This window comes from Netta rufina, assembly GCF_964035555.1.
Source record: "Netta rufina genome assembly, chromosome: 1".
Lineage (NCBI taxonomy): Eukaryota > Metazoa > Chordata > Aves > Anseriformes > Anatidae > Netta > Netta rufina.
The window spans coordinates 23,892,445-23,913,963 of NC_140123.1; the positions used below are offsets into that span (position 1 = coordinate 23,892,445).

A 21,519-nucleotide genomic window follows, 5' to 3' on the forward strand; every position below is an offset into this window, starting at 1 on the left:
CAATTGAAGGGGGTCTGATGCTTATCGTCCCTGGACATGTTGTGTGATCAGTTACTGAAGTCAGTCCTGTTCAAATGAAAGTTGCTTAGATCTGCTAAAGCATATTTCCAAAGGTCCTTGTTTATGAAATGAGAAGTACTGCTGCTTTTTCAAGTCAGTGGTAATGTATTTGCCCACTGTGGTAGTGCACATTTAGAAAACTTCCTGAAAACTCTTTGTGTTTACAGTGGTATGTTTCTACACCTTATATATGTACAGTCTGACACTTTTGTTAGAGGACTTTTGTGTTAAAGAAAAGTAAACAATATTAGATTTAGATGAAATTTCTGTATTCCTTCCATGTCATTTCTTGTACTGCTGTGTACTGAGGCTTCAGTACCCCTGGATAGCACCTAGCTAGTTCATGGATCCAGTTCATAGCTCTCACTTTTTATTTCAACTTAGTCTGATATTTCAGGAGAACCTTTCAAATTTTAAGATTTCAGAGCATGTGTAAAAATTGTATCTTAGTTACGGTCTCTTTCATAGTTCGGCTCTGTGATTCTCAGATGTTGTTTTGGCTTACAGGGCTCCTCTAACCACAGTAATGATGTGCAGTTAAATTCAGCTCTAAGGCTGGATCCAAGAACAGAATTTTTAATTTAGATTTTCCACAAAGACAGAATCTTTCTTAGGGCTAGAGTATATGGGGCTTGTTTGTTTTTTTTTTTTCTTACTCCAAAACTAAGATCTGACTTTGTTCTCTTGAAAAATACTGCACTCTCCTTACCTGGTACACTGATTTCCAAGAATATTCAGCAGTCATTATCCTAGCTCCCAGACAGGTTAGGGAATGGAAATGAAATTGCTGAATTTGGGATCAATAACAGCTGTAGAGTTATGGAGTCAGTCAGCCTAAGACAGTTAAAAAATCTCTCCTATCCCCAAACCTTCAAAGCTGAATATTTTCATTTCAAAAGGCTGTTCAAACATTTTGTGCTATAAAGCTTAGGTAGTGTGATTTGTAGATGCATCACAGTGGAAAAACTCTTTTGACAGCATTCCCAGAGTATTAGTGGAAATGCATGCTTTAGTAATCTACAAGGGACAATTCACCAGAAAAGCAATTTCCCTCAGACATGCTGTTTTTTATTACTTTCTTCTATAAGCACAGTACTGACCTCTCCGGAGAAAATAGCAACTGATTTTCAGCATCTTCTTTATACAGTCTGCAGAGCCTCAGCTACAAGTTGAACACTGGTTGTAGGCTGACACCTGCTTTTCAAACAGAGGGCAGGACAAGGAAAACTGAACTCGGGGGAACCTTGCACCAAAAACCCCAAACCCCAAAAAAAAACAAAAAGTAAAAAAGAAATGAGAGAAAAAAAAAAAAAAAGAGAGAGAGAGAGAGAGAGAAAGGGACAAATACACATATGTAGGTGTACACATATGAAAGGTCCATACACATATGTAGGACCAGTATCTTGAAGTTTGGATCTTTCTTTTATGCTAGAGTATGAATGAGAAGGAGATTTTACTTTTTCCATTATTTTAAGCAGTTCACTTTTCCATTTTCTAGTCCTTATTATGTTTCCGATACTCATTTAAAAGTGAAATTATAATTCTGTGGGAGCTTGGGAAGCTCATGTTTTATTGACTGCGGTGTGTCATACAGGCATTTCTGACTTTTGATGCCCTACAGACTTACTGAAAAACTGTAAATTTTATTCTTTGGGGTGACATATAGTGAGTTTACTCAGAAGTTCAAAAAAAAGCCCAAACCACCAGAAATCAACACCTTGCTGAAATAACTTGGAACTGAGTTCAATATGATCTAAATAAGAAAAGGACTTTGTTAACAAGAAGGAAAATTTTTGCTTGTCAACTGAGTTCGTGCTAAAAATCAAGCGCGCAGCATTACTCATCTTGCATCATAGTCAGGAAAAAAATGGTCACAGAAATGATGTTGCATTCGTTATTTCTTTTACTGTGTTCAGGGAGTGGTCTTGAAACAAGCCGCTGGGTAATTTACAACAGACAGGCCCATTGGTATAGCTTCTTAATCTTGAAAGGAAAACATTTTTAAAATGACTGTAGTCTTTGCTGCAGCTCTGCTTCTCTGAAGATCTGTTGCAGGTTAATGCCTTAGCCCTGAGCAATCCCTCATTTCCTGTAAGGAGTGCAGCAGTTTGGAGAAGATATAAATATGGTGACCATTAGCATAAGCTAGGATGGCTGAAAATGATACATAGATTTGGTACTTTTCTGATGTCACATGTTAGCAAAAGATTAATTAATTCATATGAGCCAGAGATGTTATCATATCAGAGATGTGAGAGAAGTGCTTAATCCAGTGTTTTGACCTGTGAAGTTCTTTCAGTAACTTGTGCCCGATGGATATGATGTTCCTACATACCTAAAACAAACAGCTTGAATCCGGTATGTTTCTCATTCTACCTAGGTAGACACAACACCTGCTCAGTTTCTTGACCCTAACGTTTATGTGTGGGATGTTCACCAGACGAAGAAACTGATTAAAGTGGATGGGGTTTTCACCTCCAAACGCAAGCGTCACTGTGTTGACTTTGCGGCTATCAGGCTCCAGGTGTCTCTTCTACAGGAAATGCACGTCACCCACTTCCATTTTTCACTGAAGTGGTCTTTAATCCTTCCTTTAGGTAATCTGTCTCTAATCAACCACACACTTGTATATTATTATCGGTGTTTTGCTAGTGAACTTCTCAGAGTTAACATAACTCCTGTTGTTGCTTTATGGCAACCTATGGCTGAGAACCAAGAGCTTCCAGTTTCCCTTGCCAAATACGGAGCTTGGGAAAACCCAGAGACCATTCAGGCTTTTGTTGAGTATGCCAAATTCTGCTTTACAAGTCTTGGGGACTATGTAAAATTTTGGATCACAATGAATGAACCGTCTGTGAAAAACTTGACCTACACTGCAGGGCACAATCTGTTGAAAGCTCATGCGAAAGCTTGGCATCTTTATGACAAAGAATTCAGAAGGTCTCAGAAGGGTAAAATATCTATAGCTCTGCAAGCTGACTGGGTGGAACCAGCCTGTCCCTTTTCCAGGAATGACCAAGAAGTTGCTGACAGAATTTTAGAGTTCGACATTGGCTGGCTTGCCCAGCCCATCTTTGGGGATGGTGACTACCCACATGTGATGAGAGCATGGCTTCACCGAAGAAACAGTGTTGACCTCTATAATTTCCACTTGCCTTCTTTCTCAGAAGATGAAAAGAAATTAATCCAGGGCTCATTTGATTTTTTTGCTCTAAGTCATTACACTACTACCCTCGTGGGCTGGGAGAAAGAAGATGCACTGAAATATGACCACTATCTTGAAGTTCAGATGATCAATGACATCACATGGCTGCACTCCCCCAACAGAGCTGCAGTAGTGCCCTGGGGACTGCGTAAATTGCTCAAGTGGGTTAAATCAAAGTATGGCGACATCCCAATTTATGTTATGGCTAATGGAATTGATGATGACCAGAATATGGTGCACGATAAGCTCAGAGTGTATTACATACAGAATTATATCAACGAAGCTTTAAAAGGTAAGGAACCATAGGTGGTTTGTATGTCACAAATACCATTTTTTTAAATAGATACTATGTGATAGAGTATGTTTTACTTCAAAAAAATGAAGCTTTATGTAGAATACTCCACAAATTAAATATTATTACAGCATAGTTTTGCCTTTCATTTGCAACTGATTGGTGTTACTAAGCATAAGGAAGACTGACCTTGCACGTATTCTACATTACATAGCAGAAGAACTTTTTAGTGAATTCAAGAGCTTTAAGTAGATGTCATGTAAGTAGTTCCACACATATTTAATCATATTTTCTTCTTATTGCAACTCAACTGTTGCTTTGCTTTGTTGCTTCTCTCTTCACTGCTGTGCTTCAGGGCTGGATATGAACTCCCTTCCTCAGCTGTCTCTGTATCTAATCCAGCCGTTATCTTGGCTCTTCATAATAATTCAGCTGTCTACCTCATTATGCTGTTTCCTGGACTCTTTCCTGCTATTCAGAACTCAAAACAGTCTTTTTTTTCTGTCTCAAAGTTTCATAAATTATAAGGTAAAATGAAGGCATTTTGAGTCATCCTGTCACACAACACAGATATTTTTTAGAAAAACACCAGACTTGGATGAGATAATTTTTACTGATAATGAATTTTCTACTTCTCAGTGTAAGCTGTTGCAGAGGTGAATTACCTAGTGTTTTCAAATATATGTATACATATATATATTATTTCCAGTGTTAATTTCTTCGTCTTCAGCTTTGAGCCATTTAGGTATGCATTTCCATGTATTGCCTGTGAATACTTCAAGGCAGAAAATAAGCCAACTGTCATTTAACTCTCTGATAAATAATGCAAACAAAGCTCTTTGTGTCCCTTACGATAAAACATGATTTAGAACCTTTCAATTATTAAACTTTTTCCTGTTTGCCAGCATTCTTCTCAGAGAGGTAAATCCCAAGCCTGGACACACTGTTTCTACAGCAGCCACACCTATAGATGAAGTGGGTTTAACATAACCTTTTACCCTTGTACTCCTCTTTCATATATCTAAGCAGCCCATTAGCTCTTTGGCCATGGCAGCACGCTGGTCATGTGCAGCCTGTGGTTATCTACTGTGATTTTAAACTCACTTACAGGCTCCTGCCCCATAGGGTGGAACTGTCTACACTGAAGTATGGTCTGCTTCATCTTTTACATCCTTGCATTTGGTCGTGTTCAAATATCCATAGCCTGCTTGTGGAAAGCTTGCTATATTAGCTAAGTCATGTCTCTAATCTTTGTGTTATTTGCAGTCTTTGTGGGAAATAGTTTTCTTTCAGGTCACTGAAAGATGATTAAATGCTGAAAGCTATTTCTTCATGATCACCTAATGGGACATACACCTACGGGGACATTTACTTGTCTGCAATTACATTTTTAGGCTTACCAGTCCTATTTGAAAACAGTTGAAATCTGTTTATTATGGGCTCACCTTGACTTCATAACATTTTATTTTCTTAATCCAAATGCCATATAACACCAACTCAGTTGCCTTATGGAGTTGTAGGTATATTAAATCAAACATCACTACTTTTATCAATCTCATAAAAAAGATGTCAGGATGTCAAATTAGTATGACAAGTTTTATTTTTCATAAAGTGATTGGCATTAATCATATATATATCTTCTGCAATTCTTATTTATCAAGCCTTGTGTAATCTATTCCACTATTTTGTTAGGCAGTGAAAAATGGCTGGCAGTTCCACCATTTCCTAGGTCATCCTGTCCAGTCTGTTAAGTACTGGCTTTAACTTCCTTGTCTGTAATTTCCACCTCTTTCAGGAATTAGTGAGTATCAGTATTAAGTGCCCAAGAGTTTCTTTGCCAGCATTTTGAAATACTGGGTGTATGTTTTTTGCATGTGTATTTAAAAATATATCTTGGATATGTTTGGGTTTGTGGTTTCAGTCCATTGCTTTTTTATTTGTTTGTTTGTATTGCTTTGTCTTCTTCCTAACACTTCAGACTGTACCACTTCTTGGCACTTCTTCTTTTCTTAGTGTGTATGAATTAGGGCTTTTCTCCCAGTCCTATTAGACAGAACAGCTGCACATACCCCTATTGTTCACAAAACTTTGTCATTCTTACACCCAATGAATAGCCACCCAATTACTTCCCACCTCTTCTTTACAGGCTGGAAATAGCTACTATATTTTTCCACTTAATCATCACATGCAAGCCATATTTTTCTGTCTTTCCGCCTCCTTTGTCACAGGTGAATATATCCCTGCTAAGCAGTCACAATAGTTACCCCAAAGCCCGCTTTTCCACTTTTGACATCACACACTTCAGCCAGTCAGTAATACCAGCTTTTTCACTCTCTTTTCTTCTCCCACTCTGGTATTGTGCTTTTGTCCATCTTGTCCTTAGGCATGTAACAAGCTTTTAACCTTGGCATTGTGACTGACTCAGGCTTCTGTGAAACTTACATTTTATTTTTTTTTTTCTTCAAGACGCTCTGCTCTAACTGATGGGAATTAAAAATCTCGTGTCCCTATCTCAGTGTCATGCTGCAGAGGAATGAGGGGAGGGTTGGTACACGTGTGGTCTCACCTTAAGTTTCCTGTTCTGCGTTGGTGCGTGTGATGTTGCTCACTTGATTCCTTCCAGGGGAGCCAACAGGTTTATGCAGATAAACAGTTCCAGAACACAGTAAAGGACCCTTTGGGATGAGGCTGTATTTTTAAGTACTTCTTTTGTACAGTGTGTAAGTTCACCTTTGCCAATCGAAAATGAAGAATAGCAGTAACCATTTATGTAACACCATTAAACCCACATGCAGTTTTACAGACACAGACTAATCACGCTGCATAGCAGCTCTGTAAAAGGGTAGGTAAATATTATCTCATTTTGCACCTGAAAGGAAGGTTAGAGGTGCTAAGTGTCTTGCATGTGACCACAGAAAGAGCTGCTTTTAGAGGCATTTGAAAATTCAGCAGTTGCTAGCTTGGGAGAAAGCATTGCCTTAATTTGTAAAAAATAGTGATTTTGAGGGACAGGGTATTACAATTTACTTTTCCTACTGTGGATTGATCGGTTTTGTCGAGCAGCACTGATGGCTGAAGGTTAATGCTCCAGCTGCTAGAACTCTTCCAGTAGCCAAGTGAACAGTATGGATCAGGGACACATTCTCAGTGAAGGCTAATGCAGGTCTTTTGGACCAGAAACTCAATAGCAAGAGTGGACTGTGATCTGCATAACTTTCCCACTTACCCTGAGCATTGCTGCATCTTTTCCTGATGTTTCCGGACCTTTGCTAGTGAGAAGTGCAGCCTGACGTCCTCCTTCCTTGAATTTCCCCCTCAGGAGGTGCTCTGCGAGGCAGAGCGAGCAGCCAGGGGAAAAGATTGCAGAAATCCAGGTGCAGGGAAACTAAAACCCATGTTCTGTTACACGGAAAAAAGACCCATATTTTCACAGTAGGCTCCATGCTGATCATTAAACACAGTCATGCGTTCACAGCTGTGTTTACCGAGTATAAGGAAATAAATTACAGGATACTCACAGATCACACTGTCTGGCAGTGGCTGATGAACTCTTTTTATGACAAAGCTTGCACGGATGTACATGTAGATTACCTTATTTTTAAGAAGAGCACTACAGATCTAGTTTTAACATCTCCCTGCCCCTGCTGCATGTACTGGCATATGATACTGCTTTTGAATGCCAAAGTGACATTTACTCATTTATTTGTTTTCTTTTGCAGCTTACGCCTTGGATAATGTCAACCTGCAAGGATATTTTGTCTATTCTTTTAATGACAGGACTGCTCCTAAATATGGTCTCTACGGTTATGTTGCAAATCAATATCAGCCAAAGCCTTCGATGGAACATTACAGAGAAATAATTGACAAGAATGGGTTTCCTGGTCCTGACACTCCCGAGGTGCTGTGCCCAGAAGAGATTGCCTTGTGTACTGAATGCCACTTTTTCCGAACCAGAAAATCATTGTTAGCCTTCATCTCTTTCATATTTGTTGCTTTTATCGTTACTATATTCTTCATTACTTACTATTCCAAGAGGGTAGAAAGACGGTATAAATAGAGCTGCCCCTTTGCATACATTACCCGGTACCCATTTTCTTGCATCCTCTTGGGAAATCTGAAATAAGAGTGCAAAATATTGTGGCTGCTACAGCACTAGGAAGGCACGTACACTGCCTGGTGCTTCAGGACAGTGGCACAGAGAAGAGATGGTTAGTGTATGGCTTCCAGAAATCATTTTCTGTGGTTTAGTACATTTGGTCTGTGACCTGCCTTTAATTCCTGTGGTTGGAGTTATCTCACAGCTTTTCCTGGGACCTTTGGTTTAGCAGATGCTTTCCCTTCCTTGTTCTTCCTTTACTGAGTTTTGTAAGTGTAGTTTGAAGACATGGAGTGGTGGAAGAGCCTGAAATGTCAAATTGTCCGAAAAAAGATTGAGGAGAAACAATATGATATGTTTCCAAATTAGGGTTTAATGCTGATGTTAAGTGATCAGAGCCAACACCTGACTGGAGCAAGGCACATGGCTGAGCAGAGTTGGGGGAGAATTGCACAAAGCAGAGACTCAGGTTGCTGGGATTCACATTCCCCAACTTCATGTTTTTGCTGCTGCCACACAACCTTGCTGTCCTGGCTTCATTCTTCAGAGCATATCTCAGTGCTGACCTGACAGCTGCGTAGGACCTGAAGATCTAGCTGGGGAATCTTATGTCAAGGATCTGTGTTTTCAGCAGGGAAGGAAGCAGGAATGTGTCCTGGGATGGCAGGGATTGTGCCATCTGATGGGAAGAGGTGCGAAGGGTTTCTCTGCACAGAAGTTGTGCTGAAAGAGATTTTAAAACCCAACATTTCAGTGTAATAATCTGGCACTTTATTGCTGCTTTTGCTGGGGTCTGAGGTCTTGGAGCTGTTGCTTCTGAAATGTACTTCCATATTCCTTGGGTATCTTCTGGTTTTGCTGAATGTTTTTTCTTTGAGCAACAGGATCTGGCCCTGACAACATTTCATTGCAATAAAGTATTACTGAACTGAAGTTAGCAAAACATTAGCAACATCATTTATTAGTAACAGCATTTATTAGTAGAAATAGAGATAGACAATGGGAGAAGACCCTGTGTTATTTTGCTTGCCTTGTGAATCACTGCATTAGGAGTGTCCATGGTGTAAAAGCACTGTGGTCATTTTTCTCCACTCTCTAACTCTAGGCCTGCATTGCCTTCAGCTGTAATTGTATTTTTATTGCCATGTGAATAATGTCAGTCACTGGAAAGAATATTTTAAAGGAAATGTGCTCTGTGTTAATTAAGAATTATTTATCTACAAAGCTGATTACACGGTATTAAATGTGATGTTTATCTCCTAGATGACTAGCAGATGACTAAATGACCTCCTTAGGTTCCTTCCAACCTGAATATTCTATGGTTCTGTGATTCTGTGCTGTAAATTAAAACTTATGTATGAAATATGATTTTCATTTGTAACTGAAGATTATATTTTTTCTTAAACGATCTGTAGAAATAGAAAAGAATTAGTATGTTATCACAATGATTAATATATTTTTCCTCTAGTTCCAGCCTTAAAATGGTATCTCTTTGCACTAATATATATTTTGATATCAAGATTAAGGTGAAAAATTTATGGTAAGTCATAAAGTATTAAAAATATACATAAAAAAATTATAGACTGATAGGACTTCCAGAAGAAGAGGAAATTTTAAGCTGCTGTATATTTATGCATTGCTGCCTGGTGCAATGTGGATTGCAATGAAATAGCTCTCCCAAAATGTATGAAATGCCAAATGGCTTTCTCCATGTCATGACAATGAATCACCTCGCGAATACGTTTGCTCCATTGTGTCATACGCTTTCAAAATCCATAACAAGAAGTGTCACTCATTTAATATAAGCTGTAGCCAGGTCATGCATAACTTCCATGTTATATGTGTATGTGTGTGTTTTAATTATTTTGTTGCTGGTAAAATAAAATGAGTTCAGGCCTGCTGTTTTGGAGGAGCTGGGCATCTGTGTCTGTTTGGTGGACGTTGGCCGAGCAAGCACAGGACAGGATGGGTGCTGTGCTGGTGGGTGCTCGGGCTGTGCCTGGATGCTTTCCTGCCAATTTACCATCCTGCAAGTCGTGGTGGTGTGCTGTGTAATGGGCTGGTCACAGCACAATGCATGAAACCAGCAGTCCTAGCAAGAAGGAGACACTGCAGGCTAGGTGATATGTAACCACCGACAGGCAGATGGCACCAGCTGGATATCAAATTTGTAGGTAAATTGGGATTTGCTGCTACGAAGCTGTGTGATCACATCCTCTAATGGTGCCGTGGCCCATAGAAATAACACAGCCTTTGGTGCTCTTCCCTTGAGGAGAGGTTTTAGATACCTCTGCAGAGCACTTGGCCTGGCCATGGGAATTGCTGAAGCATTGTCCTAAGCAGCCTGCCTGTGGTGTGGCACATGAGAGGCCATGTGTGACTTGGTGAGTGAACTGTACAGCAATGGGCCAGGGAAAATTCAGGCTGGTCTGATGGGCTGGCTTCAGGAATCTGCTTGATTTTAGGTAACTGGGGGACAGTGTACATATTTCTCATCAATTTTCTTAAAAAGCACACCCAGTACTAACAGGAAAAAAGACCTGGAAGAGGCAAGGATCAGGCACCTGGCCAAGGAGAGCTGTGGTGTGCTCATGCAGACAGGCCCAGCCACTGCCTCCCATGATCCGGCTGAGGCCCTGGGGCACTTCCTTCAGTCGATACAAACGATCTGGCACTTCCCTTGGCCATCTGTGTATCTAAAGCAAAACACCAGCAGCAGCAGAGACTTTCCACAGAGGGGACACCATGCCCAGGCTGCAGAGGCAGCTTGGGAGGGGACTGTGCTTACTTGCTGTGGAGTAGCAGGAGGCTGCACATAGTGGTGGATGGTAAGGTGCCCTATACCACATGTGCTACGTTTTTGTATTTCCTAAAGCGAAATGTTGCCATTTTTCTCAATGCTCCAGATTAAATGTGTTGTAAAATAATAATAAAAAAAAAAAATACAGGTATTTTTATTCAAAATATTTTTTGTGACATGAATGCAAAGCTTCTCTTTCTCAGAGACTGTACAGTGACTAGCAGAGGGATCTTCGCTAAACGCAAGAATGAATTTTGTGTTGTTTTTATAACAATCTTAGAAATGAAATAAAGATATTGTACATAACAAGTTGCAGACTGCTCTTAATTTTCAATCTGTCCAGTTTTCCTGCAGGGTACCTTAGGAGAGGCTTTTGTGATAACTCCACGTGGAGCTCCTGTTGCTGTTTGTTTTTCCAGTGCCACATAAATAGCTGCAACTGTTGCAGGAGACTGCTGGGGCCTGTGTCTACACAGAGGTTTTTCCAGCAGAGCCAAATCACTGGGACTTGGAGGGGTTTTGGTTCTTCGACTTTTTATTATTATTATTATTTTACAATGACTTTAACTAGTAAAAAACCCATGGAAGCAACCATACAAATATAAAAGTGTTTTGTTGCGATAGTTTATTCCCCAGTAACCCTGCAATAAACTTCACAGCTCTTCTGTTCCAGCAGGGTCACTCAGAGCCTTGAAGGAATTGTGGCACTGAGCAGGCAGTTTGGGGCATCTGTGCTGAGCATCCTAAGGAAAGTATGTGCCACTGTAAGAGGAAGTGGGAGCAGAAAGGGAAAAGGCTAATTAATGGGACAGTTCTGTTCAGTCCTTATGAAGGGTGAAGAGGTCAGTTTCGGTGCTAGAATTCAGCCTCAGCTGAAGTCCAGTCTTGCTCCTCCCTCCCTCATGCAAAGCAGTGAAGCAAAGGCAAGGAAAGGAAGGGGGAAAGCTCTTCCCCTCTGCCATGCGCTGCTCTCAGATTGCCAAACCACTCTTTGCCAACTGCTACAAGGCTAATGCTGGTGCTGGCCGGCTCAGCCCCCTCTTTTTAGGAGACTGAAAAAAAGAAGGAATAATAAGGTGAGATCAAAGTGGCAGAGTCCGGCATATCAGAGGCTTTTTTTTGTATAGTGAGCTGAACAAAAACATTCTCTATCGCGCAGTTCTGAGAAAATCAAATTCATTAAGAAACCAGAAAGTTGAAATAACAGCAGCCTGCAGTCAAGATGCTTCTGGGCGCTGACATTTTGCTGGCTATTATTTGCACTCTTTGTGTGTTTGGGAAGGAGTGGCAAAAGGGCCAGAGAAGCAGAAAGAAGCCAGGGAAAATATTAACAAAGCAAGACAGAAAAGCCAAAGGCACAAGAAAATGTGTGAGTTCCTCGCCCTGAGAGCTGGGAAGACAATGTCTGTGTAGCCCCTGATGGGCCGTGGGACTTTGGGTATTCTTTGCTCAAACAATATAATTTAAACAGAGGATTTAACCTGAGAAATGCCTGCCTCTGTCACATTTGTCCTTTAATAAATTTACCTTCTATGTGATGAATCTTACTGTAGGTCAAAAGCCTTTTCCTTGTATCAAGAGCTGCTCACAACACAGCATGGCGAAGCACCATTATTCAGCCCTGGCTCTCCTGATCTCACCCAAATGTGCTCCTGGGGAAACTGGACAGTGGTGGGTAGGAGAGGTGATCAGTGTCACTGGCATGCTGAGCAGCACAGCGGTGATTGCAGGTATGGTGTTTTCTTTAATGCTGCAAATTCCCTTCAGGTTGGGTTAGTTTCTACCTTTATTAGTATAAATAATTTCTTCCTTTGCAAAAGATGAGAGTCAGTAACACAAAAGACTTTGGGTAGTTTCTTATTTGGCAGGGAGGGGAATGAGTCTTAGCCCTTCCCCCCTAACCTGTGATGTATAATGTGCTTGTAACTGATTTTTCATGGCATTGGTCCTTGCTGGGAAGGAGAGGAATGCAGCAAAATCTCCTTGGTCCCACCTGCTTGGCTGGCAGGAGCTGGAGAAGCCTCAAATGCCCCAGTGCAAGCCTGGGGCTGAGCACCCTCCAGAGCCAAAAACACATCTTACTATGATGCTAGCTGAGAAGAGCCTGAGAAAAGAGCTGGTGTGGTTTGGTTTATTCTGCCTTCCAGGCTCCACAAATTAAACACCTGACCACAGAAATCTGCCTTTTTTTTTCTTTCTTTTTTTTTTTTTCTTTTTTTTTTTTCCTCCCGCTGGAGGGAGCCACGAATTGGCCAAGTGTTTAGTTCAAGAGGTGCAATGGTATAAAACTACCTGCACCGTAAAGTTTTATGAGGTGACAAAGTTTTGTAGACTGGCAGAAGCAATAGCACATGCTGGAGGGCATTGTGGGGCCTGCCGGGACAGGGAGGGGAGCTGAGGAGGGGGCTGCAGCTGCTGCAGACCTGTTGGCCATGAGAGCCCACTGGAGGGACCACAGCCTGGGCCTGGCACAATCCCCATGCTTGGCACCACATGGGGAATGCAGCAGTGCTGGCTTCAGCTCCTCCACCAGCCCCTGCTGCCTCCTTGGGCAACAGTTTATTCATTTCTGGGCTGTAAAATGGGTGGCTAAATACCAAGGCATGGCATAGATATGCCAGGGCGTATAGTTTATTTGGCAGATAAAATGCTGTTTACAGGTCTTATGGATTTTTTTGTGGATAGTTACTACTTTGCAGCAACCATTCCCCTTTCCTCTCTCCACTAGGATCAAACAGTTCTTATTCCCAAAAGCTGAAAAAATAAATGCTCATAAAGTAAGCTGCCAGTGTTGCAGTTGCCTCTTTCAGTGCTAGCTGAGACTTTAAGTCCACCTTGAATGGAAATCTGTGGATTTTATACACATTTGTAACTCATTTATCAGCTACGTTGCTGCAGGACATGTGAGCGGATATTGTCTTTCCCTGTGTTTTGGACTGGGAGGCTGCGAGGTCGTGCACTACACAGCACATGGTTGCTCCTGCTTGGTCGTGACAGGGTGCTGACACATTGCTCCAGCTGGTAACGTGTTATTATAGGGCTGGAAGAAAAAATAACGCAACCAAGCTATTATTATTTTCTCTTATCTATATAGTCATATTAATGCTGGATACTCATTATATAAATGCACAGGAGACACAGTCAAGGACACATTCATTCCTAAAGTCCTCCAGTGCTCTTATACTTCAGCCATTCATCTTCTGTCTTTAATTACAACAAGTGATCTCAGAGGCACTTAAAAGATTAAATTACTCAATTATTCAAAAAACCCAAGTGCAATAACTGTATCTCTTTGATAAATACAAGTGATTGCTGAAAAAGGTTGCCCAAGGCAAGAAACCCTGGGAGGCCAAGGAGGCCACAGTGTAACATTTTGGCTTAGCCCAGTGACACCCATTTAATTGTTCATTATTTGCAGCAATTATTTTTATTTGCATTGATAATAGGCACAGACTTTTCCATTGCTGTCCTGGTGATGTCAGCAGTGAGATGGGTGCCATTGCTCTGTGATTTACAAGTGTCCCAGCGACTCTTCCAAGTGCTGAGAGAATGCCATGAGACAAGGGAAGATCAAGAAGACAAAAAGCCAGTTTGGCATCAGCATGGCCAGGGAGTAAACCCCACTCAAGATGATTCTTGTATCTCAGCAGTCTTGGGGTAAGCAGAGAAGGTGGACAGCCAAGAGCTGGCTCTGAAATGTCTCTGAAATGGCACCCAATGGAGGGAGCTGCTGGTGTGACCCATGCATGGGCATGGCCAACAACCCTGTGGTGACGCAGCCTCAGCAGCAGATCTCATCCCTCCATGCCTCAAATACAGACTCCTCCCTAAGCATGGAAGAAAGGGAGGTGAAGATGACTCTTTGGGGATAGAGAAATCCAGGCTAAAGAGCTAAAATATCACAATTTATCCTTATAGGCCCAACCCTGAGGAGCGGGCCAGCACTGGGCAGGACACTGGGGCAGCCATGAAACCAGAGGCCTGCCCTCACGATGGTGGTGGGCTTTTGGCTTGTGCTGGTTGGGGACAGCCGACACTACTGGGTGCTGGGGGTGGGTGAATCAGCTCCCTGCTTTCAGCTGGCCCCAGGGCACATCTCAAAACTGAAGGAGATTGGGGAAAAAACAGGAGTCACCGCATGTGGTCAAGCCAAACCACCTCTGGTGCTTCTGGTCTATGAAGCTTCTACTGCCATGAAGACCAAGCCCAGGTGGAGCTGGTGAGGTGGGGTGGGGTGGTGGAGCTGGTCAGGCCTGGGCTGCTGCTCAGCTCAGGTTTGGGGTGTTTGGGGTCAGGCTGCCTGCAGGCACCCAGCTCGCATCTGTCCCACACACGCCGCGGGGCGCTGCTGGCCAGCAGATGCTGCCGATAGGGTTACTGCTGCCTGGTTGGCCACCTGCGGTTCCCACATTCATTTAATTAAAAAAATAAATAAATAGTAACTCGATAGGCGGCCTCTCAAGCAAAAGGAGTACTTCCAGCAAGGCTCCGGAGAGGGCCAGACATGGTGTGGGGAGGGGCAGATGGCCATGTGGATCATTTTTACCCATAAATTGCAAGCTGTAGCAAATCCTCCCTGTAGCAAGTGCTGGCTCTGTATTTCGGCCACATGACTGTCTCAGAGCTGCTACAAGCAGGTGAGAAGGAAAGAGCAGAATGTGCAGTTTTAGCTTGAGTTTCCCTAGTGCCCTTTCGCAAAACTGAGCATTTTGATTAAGAAATAAGCTGTGAGCCTTTCGCTGGCGCGTCAGCGAAGCTCCGTGCAGCTGCTCTCTCCAAGCAGGGCGGTTTCCTGCTGGCGCAGAAGAGGCTGCCGTAGACCGAGGCATTTTCTCGTTAAAGTGCAGTCACAACCTGGACCCCATCCTGTCTCCTTGCAAATTGGTGCCAACCAAATGCATGCTGCGGTTCAAGTCTCTGCTCAAGGTAAAGAGCAGTCCATGGTGTGCAGACCATTAGCCTCCTCATCTCGCCTGCTGTGGTGCACATGGGGCTCTAGAGCTGGGCGCAGACAGCAGAAGGGAGCAGAGGAAAATAACTACTGGCGAGAGGTCAGTTGTAGGGTAGCAGGTTAGTTATCTTCAGTTCAGAATCAAGGGATGGAAGGAGGTAAGAACCCATGTTTTTATAACAAAAAAATGCTAGAAATGCCTTCATTAGAAACATAAAGTTTCTGGTGTCTGGGGTGTTTTGTGGATTAGGGAGGGTATCTGGGAAGTGCGTGAAACCTAAAAAAGATGGGCAAATGGTTATCTGCAACGTACTTGTTTTCCTTCTTGTTTACTTGTTGACCCAGACATCTCTCAGCTCAGTGTTAGCCCTTCATTTCCAAACACCGGTGTGTTTGCTGAGCTCAGTTTCTTGCACACTGAAGCAGGACAGTCTACAGCTGCAAAGTGCTGTGTGTATCTGCTCAGCATCCATTATGTCTTTGGGCAAACGTCTTTGCTTCTACATACCGTAGCTGGGTGACCATGATATTGTGTGTATGGGAACTAGATGCCTCAAAATTTACATTTGTACATTTTAGCAAAGTCTGAACAGACACTTTTTTTCTGAATCTGGGGTTTGATGTCTCGTATCTCAGTCCTGGCACACTGTGATGAGATTTTAACAGGATCTGCCTGGCCTAGCACCCATCCCAATGAAGCCCTGGTGCAGCTGTAACAGTCCCACACCTGACAAGGAGGATATGACAAGCCCATGCTAAATCCATGCTAAATCCATGCTAAAGAACGAGTGGTCCGTGCCATTTAAGTACCGCTCTCTGTCTTGCAAATATGCATTCTCTCCCTGGTTCTCCCATGTCACTACTGAACTAAAGTGACAGTATCATTTTTCATCCTCTCCTACTTGATTTTCAGTCTCCAGCAGTCTTTTCTGTATTTCTTTCAACATTTTCATCTCACAGTCATTTCAGTATGTTCAGTCCGTGCTCTTCTCTAACAATTACCTGCCGCTTCAAAGAGCAGTGTTTCTTAGGCATGCCAAGATCTTCCAAGGCTGATGCTGATTCTGCAGAGCAAGTGTGTCAGACAGAGGTACGCCTTGTTTCTGTCTTCTGCAAGAGGTTATAAGGAGGATGGATGCCTGAGAAGTCAATGTTGTAAAGGCTGCACACACCAGGAGCTGAACATCAGTGCAGTTAGGGTTTGGATGGTTTATTTACCCTGACATTACTACAGGTGGATGGAAGGAGAGCTGGGAATGAGAGAACATCACATGCTGTACTTTATTTTTTTTGCAATAAAGAAGACTTACACAGCTGCTTATCTCTATCATGGCAGAGAACTGGAAAGAAGTGTTTTCTTTCAGTCCAAATTATAATAATTAGCTTTCCCTGAACAGTGGTACATACAGACATTCCCTCCTAGATGATCTCATTGCTGACTTCCTCCTCTGTATCCTGTTTGCCGAGACTCCTTTTCTTTCAATAATTCAATAGAGAGTTGGAGAGATACAGGCTCATCTGAAGGGAAATTAATTCCATCCGTTGATACATGTAAGACAAACCACAAGAATCACTGTTCTGTTGTTGCATTTTTTTTCTCTTTTGCAGCGGCTTGGTGGATTTGAGACAGCTAATGTCAGAAAACGTGAACCCAACATTCAGCATCCCAGCTCCACGGTCACTCTCATAAACCTAGACACCGATTATTGATTATTGATGGCTGAATTCATGAGAGTCAGGAGCCTAAGTACTGTTGCAGGCTTGAGTTTACCTTTCTCTAGGCAGCCTAATGGCTTCTTTGGAAAGTACTTTCCCCTTACATATCTTTGCCATGAAGTTCTGGGATACTTTGGGACAATATAGGATAATCATAATAGATAACAATATCATTTTGAGCCTAAAACAGTTATTGAAGTCTCATATGAGATCAGATTAGTGTACAGCAGGTGGTAATAAAGGAAGGAACAGCTTAAGTGTACCGTGTTTGGGTCCTTAGCCAGCGGATGAAATAAACACATAAAGGAAATTTGATTCTTTAGTGTATGCAAATTTATTCAACTCTGCAATTATTTATTTACAACTAATGACTGATACCAACAGATGAGGTAAAAATATGAGGTATTGATATGAATATAACATTTAAAAATGTAATCATCATAATGTATTCTCAATGGCAACATAACAATAAAAAATACTGTGGTAGCTGAATGGTAGACATGGCATAATGCGCATTTTAATGAAAATGTATTTCATTGATACATGGCTTAGAGATGCTGGAAGCACACGACAGAGCTTTTGCAATGGTAGGAGGACAAACCTACCTTGCTAACTGTAGCAGGTGGCAGAGGGGCCCTTCCAGCTGAGTTTTCAGACAGGGTAAAACCACTGTCCGGGTTTTCCCTTCATTTCCTTAAGAAATTGCTTAGTGTCAGACAATTGCCATTCCCAATGCCAGAGAATCTCTGTCCATTAATACTGAGGCACTATTGTATTCATTTATGCAAACTAATGTAGCAGCAGTGGTCTAATTGCTCCTGTTTTGGAAAACAGCCGTCATGAAGCCTGCTGCCACGGCTACAGGCATTACTGGGAAGAAGCGTCTTGGGATTGTGGTTCCAATGGCAGTGGGGGACTGGCCTTGACCCGGCACCCCGAGAGCCACTGTTCACTCCCAGGAAGGTGAGATATGGGCAGTAGTGGTGGACTGCCACCTGGGGAGCACCCGGACCTCATTATGGACATGCAGGGTGTGAGCACTCACTGTCTCTTAATACTTTAAACCACCCGATGGTTGTATGTTGCATCTAATGTTGGCCATAAACTCAACACAGGAGCTCACAGCCAACCCGCCTCCCTGATCCTATGAGTCGCACAACGAAACACAGGTGAGACAGAGAGAAAGAGAAGAGCAGCTCACAAGGGGGGAGATGACAGTAACTTTTTCAGGGTCTTGCTGCTCTACAATGGCACCGTGCTGGGTCAGCCTGCCCCGGTCTACCCCAAGCTCCTACGGGCTCTTTTCCTCAGATGATGGGGTCTCCACCACCAGCACAGCCCTCATGTATGTGCACGATGGTGCGTTGGGCTGTGCTTTAGCAGCAATAGTCCACCCACAGCTCCTCTTCTCAGGGCAGATTCAAAGCACTGGCAGAGCCACTGCACGGGAAGACTTCACCATTTACTGGATCAGGGTGCAAGACTGTAGCTTCATATGTAGGAAATGTCTCCCACGTTTAATTGACCTCATACTAACTCTCAGTGGATTTTGTTGGAAGGACTGAGCTAACACACTGGCTATGAATGACTTGGCTGGTTTATGCAGCAATAAATAAAGTCAAAGTGAACACATGCGATTAATGAAGAACAGTATTAACAGGCTTGTACATTCTTATTGAATCATAGATGTAATATCACTTTTGATCTTAGGTTAGTTAAAAAAAAAAGAGAACCCTGCCTCAATGGTAACATCAACAAATCCTTATTATTACTTTTAAAGCATTCTTCCATTAGCAAAATAATAGGTCCCTGAAAATGAAATGATATAACAGGCTTAAATGGCTCCTACTCCTCATAGTCAGGGCTGATCCTGCTCCGACCAATGCATACAGAGGCAGGATCATGCAGATCAGTGCAATATAATACAAAAATGCTTGCTGTTACTATAAAAGCGATCTTCCCTAGCATATCCTGCATTTAATCTTTTAAATCTCTGAGATGTGTTTAAAAGCTTTAAAAAGTTCAGTTACTTTTATAGTATGAGTATTAAAAGGCATGGTATTTATTCATCTGCACATCTTTGTGTCCATTGGATGTGGAAAATCTGCTTTGGAGCTTCTTAATAATTAGCCGTCTCTATGGAAGAAGGAAAGAACAAGACAGAAACGCTTACTCAGAGCCTAGACAAAATGCTAAACAAAAGATTTACAGCTTAGTAACTTAGCAGTCTGATTTCAGACACCTCAGTACACATGGCATTATCTTGTACTTTTTAAGAAAAAGCAGATACTTTGAACACTGCAAATAGTGAGGTTCTCTAGTGGCAGATACACCATTAATTAAGGCAATAGGAAAGTTTTCGATGATATCTTGTGCTAACAGTCGCAGGCTTTCTGCAGCTGAATATAAACAGCCTTCAAAATGTCTATCTGTTACATTTCCACATATTTTATTTGGTGAAACGGATCCTCTCCTCATTATTTTTAAACATACAACAACCTCTCTCCTCCTTAGCTCTTTTAATTCCTCCTACATCTATTTCTAGGTACCTTCTCGTAGCACACAAACACAAAACAAATTCGAGAACAGACGCTTCTGTTATCACACGGATTATGTCTGGTAGCCCTGTGATAATAGCAAACAGCTTATGTAGCAGTGACACACTAAGAAACAAGTGATGGATTCATTTAAGGTCCAACTGATGCAAGTGATTTCCTCTACAAAGCACTGAGTTATATACAAAATAATTAATTTATACATATACTTATATATAGATATAATATAGATAAATATATACATACTGTACATAATTTATTTACAATTAAAATATGCTTCTCAGAAGCCTTTAAATACCAGAGTTATGTAACACACAAGTAATGGCAATAGTCTGATTTCAAAGTAATAAAGATAAAAGCTCTTTGAGGAAAGATCTACTTCAATAACTGAAATTAATACAGAAGGGATGTGGGAGGTGAAGTCTCCAGAATAAAAGAACTTTCCTATAAAATTCCTTTTTCTCCTTTGTACAGACCCAGGTCTGGTCAGCCTTCTGTAACTTAAATAAGGTCTTTGCTTTCTGTCTTCCTGTTCTCTGGCCATACCCTGATTTACACGTCCACATTTCCAGGAACACTTCCTCAGATTTTTGTTTCTGGTCCCTCGGCAATCAGAGGCTGAAATGAGTTTCTGATCCTGGCAACTTCTGCTGCACACAGATGTCCAAAGCCTTTGTTGTACCACTCTGGGGAATGTCCTCTGAAGAAATGGAAAGACACAGTTATTGAGAAATTCAAATACTCACGAACTATGCTCCACAGGAATGGGCTTGCCATGCCCCCTACTCCCTGCTGCCTGTGGTGTTGTTGGGGAATATGAATACTTGTCATTGTAAGCATACTCTGCAGTGCTCCTTTGCAGTAATCAAACAACCAGATTTTATTTCTATGATCACATTATAACGACAGTAGATGCTGAACACAGAGCATCTACTGTCACAGAGCTTGGTGGACACAAAAGACCACAAGAGGACTCCAAAGCAGCAAAGCTATGTTAACCATGCCCTCTGTTCCCTGCACCTCCCCTCTTTGAGCTGGTGTTTTTTTTGCCCTGCTGAATGGACATCTGCTTTTTGCAGGCAGGATACTTACTTCAGGTCAATCCTGCAGATATGGGTCAGCCTGGCTTTTCCTGAGCCACATGGCTCTATCAAGTACTGAGAGTCCATCACGATGGCTCGCACAGCCCCCATAGGAGGAGCCTCTTCGTGCTCCACAGAGATGGCAACCAGCATGCACATTCCCTTTGGCAAATCTGTCCTCCATGTCCTGCAGCAACACATTCAGGATGAAATTGCTTTAGTAAGTAGGCTTTTGGGCACACAAGCAAGAACCTGAATTAAAGTTACAGTTTGTTTTTCTGCTTGTCCCTGTAAGGCCAAAGAGCCATGTCTCAGAAGACCAATGAGGGACTATTATATAAATATATATAAATATGTATATATAAATACAAGCAGGGGAAAACACAATAGTGGGAGAAGGGACATATTTAAGCTAAAATACAGTGCTGGCACAAGAACATGGTGTAGATTGGACAAGACTGAGGTGGGCAATTTTCAGAGATAGGTAGCCATGAAACCCACATGACGTGTACATTTTCCCACAAGGTGGGAAACTGAGCAGTTCTCAGAGGCACGTTAACAGACTTTGCTTATGGAGATGATGCCTGTGATGTCCTAGGTGTCCCTGGAGGAGTTTTGTGTACCAAGTTTGTTAGGATTGTTGCTCAAGACAGGCCACAGACATCTATCAAGCTCAGTTGTTAGATTTCCCTCCTGGAAATGTATTAATTTTAATGGTGGGTACCATAATTTTAATGAGAAATGCTCAGAGGTTAGGATACT

At 42.1% G+C, this 21,519-nt stretch overlaps 2 protein-coding genes across 3 annotated transcripts in view; one reads left to right on the forward strand and one right to left on the reverse strand.

The window, feature by feature from the left end:
* The window catches only part of KL (klotho), a gene marked incomplete at both ends in the record, with an annotated part of 68,394 nt that extends 60,780 nt beyond the window's left edge, over nucleotides 1–7,614 (forward strand). Inside the window, 2 exons of the mRNA XM_084283046.1 lie at nucleotides 2,441–3,557; nucleotides 7,277–7,614. Of these exons, the coding sequence (XP_084139172.1) occupies nucleotides 2,441–3,557; nucleotides 7,277–7,614 (1,455 nt within the window). The remainder of the gene's footprint in view (nucleotides 1–2,440; nucleotides 3,558–7,276) is intronic.
* Nucleotides 7,615–17,511: 9,897 nt separating this feature from the next.
* STARD13 (StAR related lipid transfer domain containing 13) overlaps nucleotides 17,512–21,519 on the reverse strand; it is a 221,867-nt gene continuing 217,859 nt past the window's right edge. For both annotated transcript variants that reach the window (XM_084304217.1, XM_084304218.1), the window contains 2 exons: nucleotides 20,768–20,944; nucleotides 17,512–20,375 (listed from right to left, as the gene is read on the reverse strand). In XM_084304217.1, coding sequence (XP_084160343.1) covers nucleotides 20,258–20,375; nucleotides 20,768–20,944 — 295 coding nt within the window. In that variant the 3' untranslated portion in view covers nucleotides 17,512–20,257. The remainder of the gene's footprint in view (nucleotides 20,376–20,767; nucleotides 20,945–21,519) is intronic.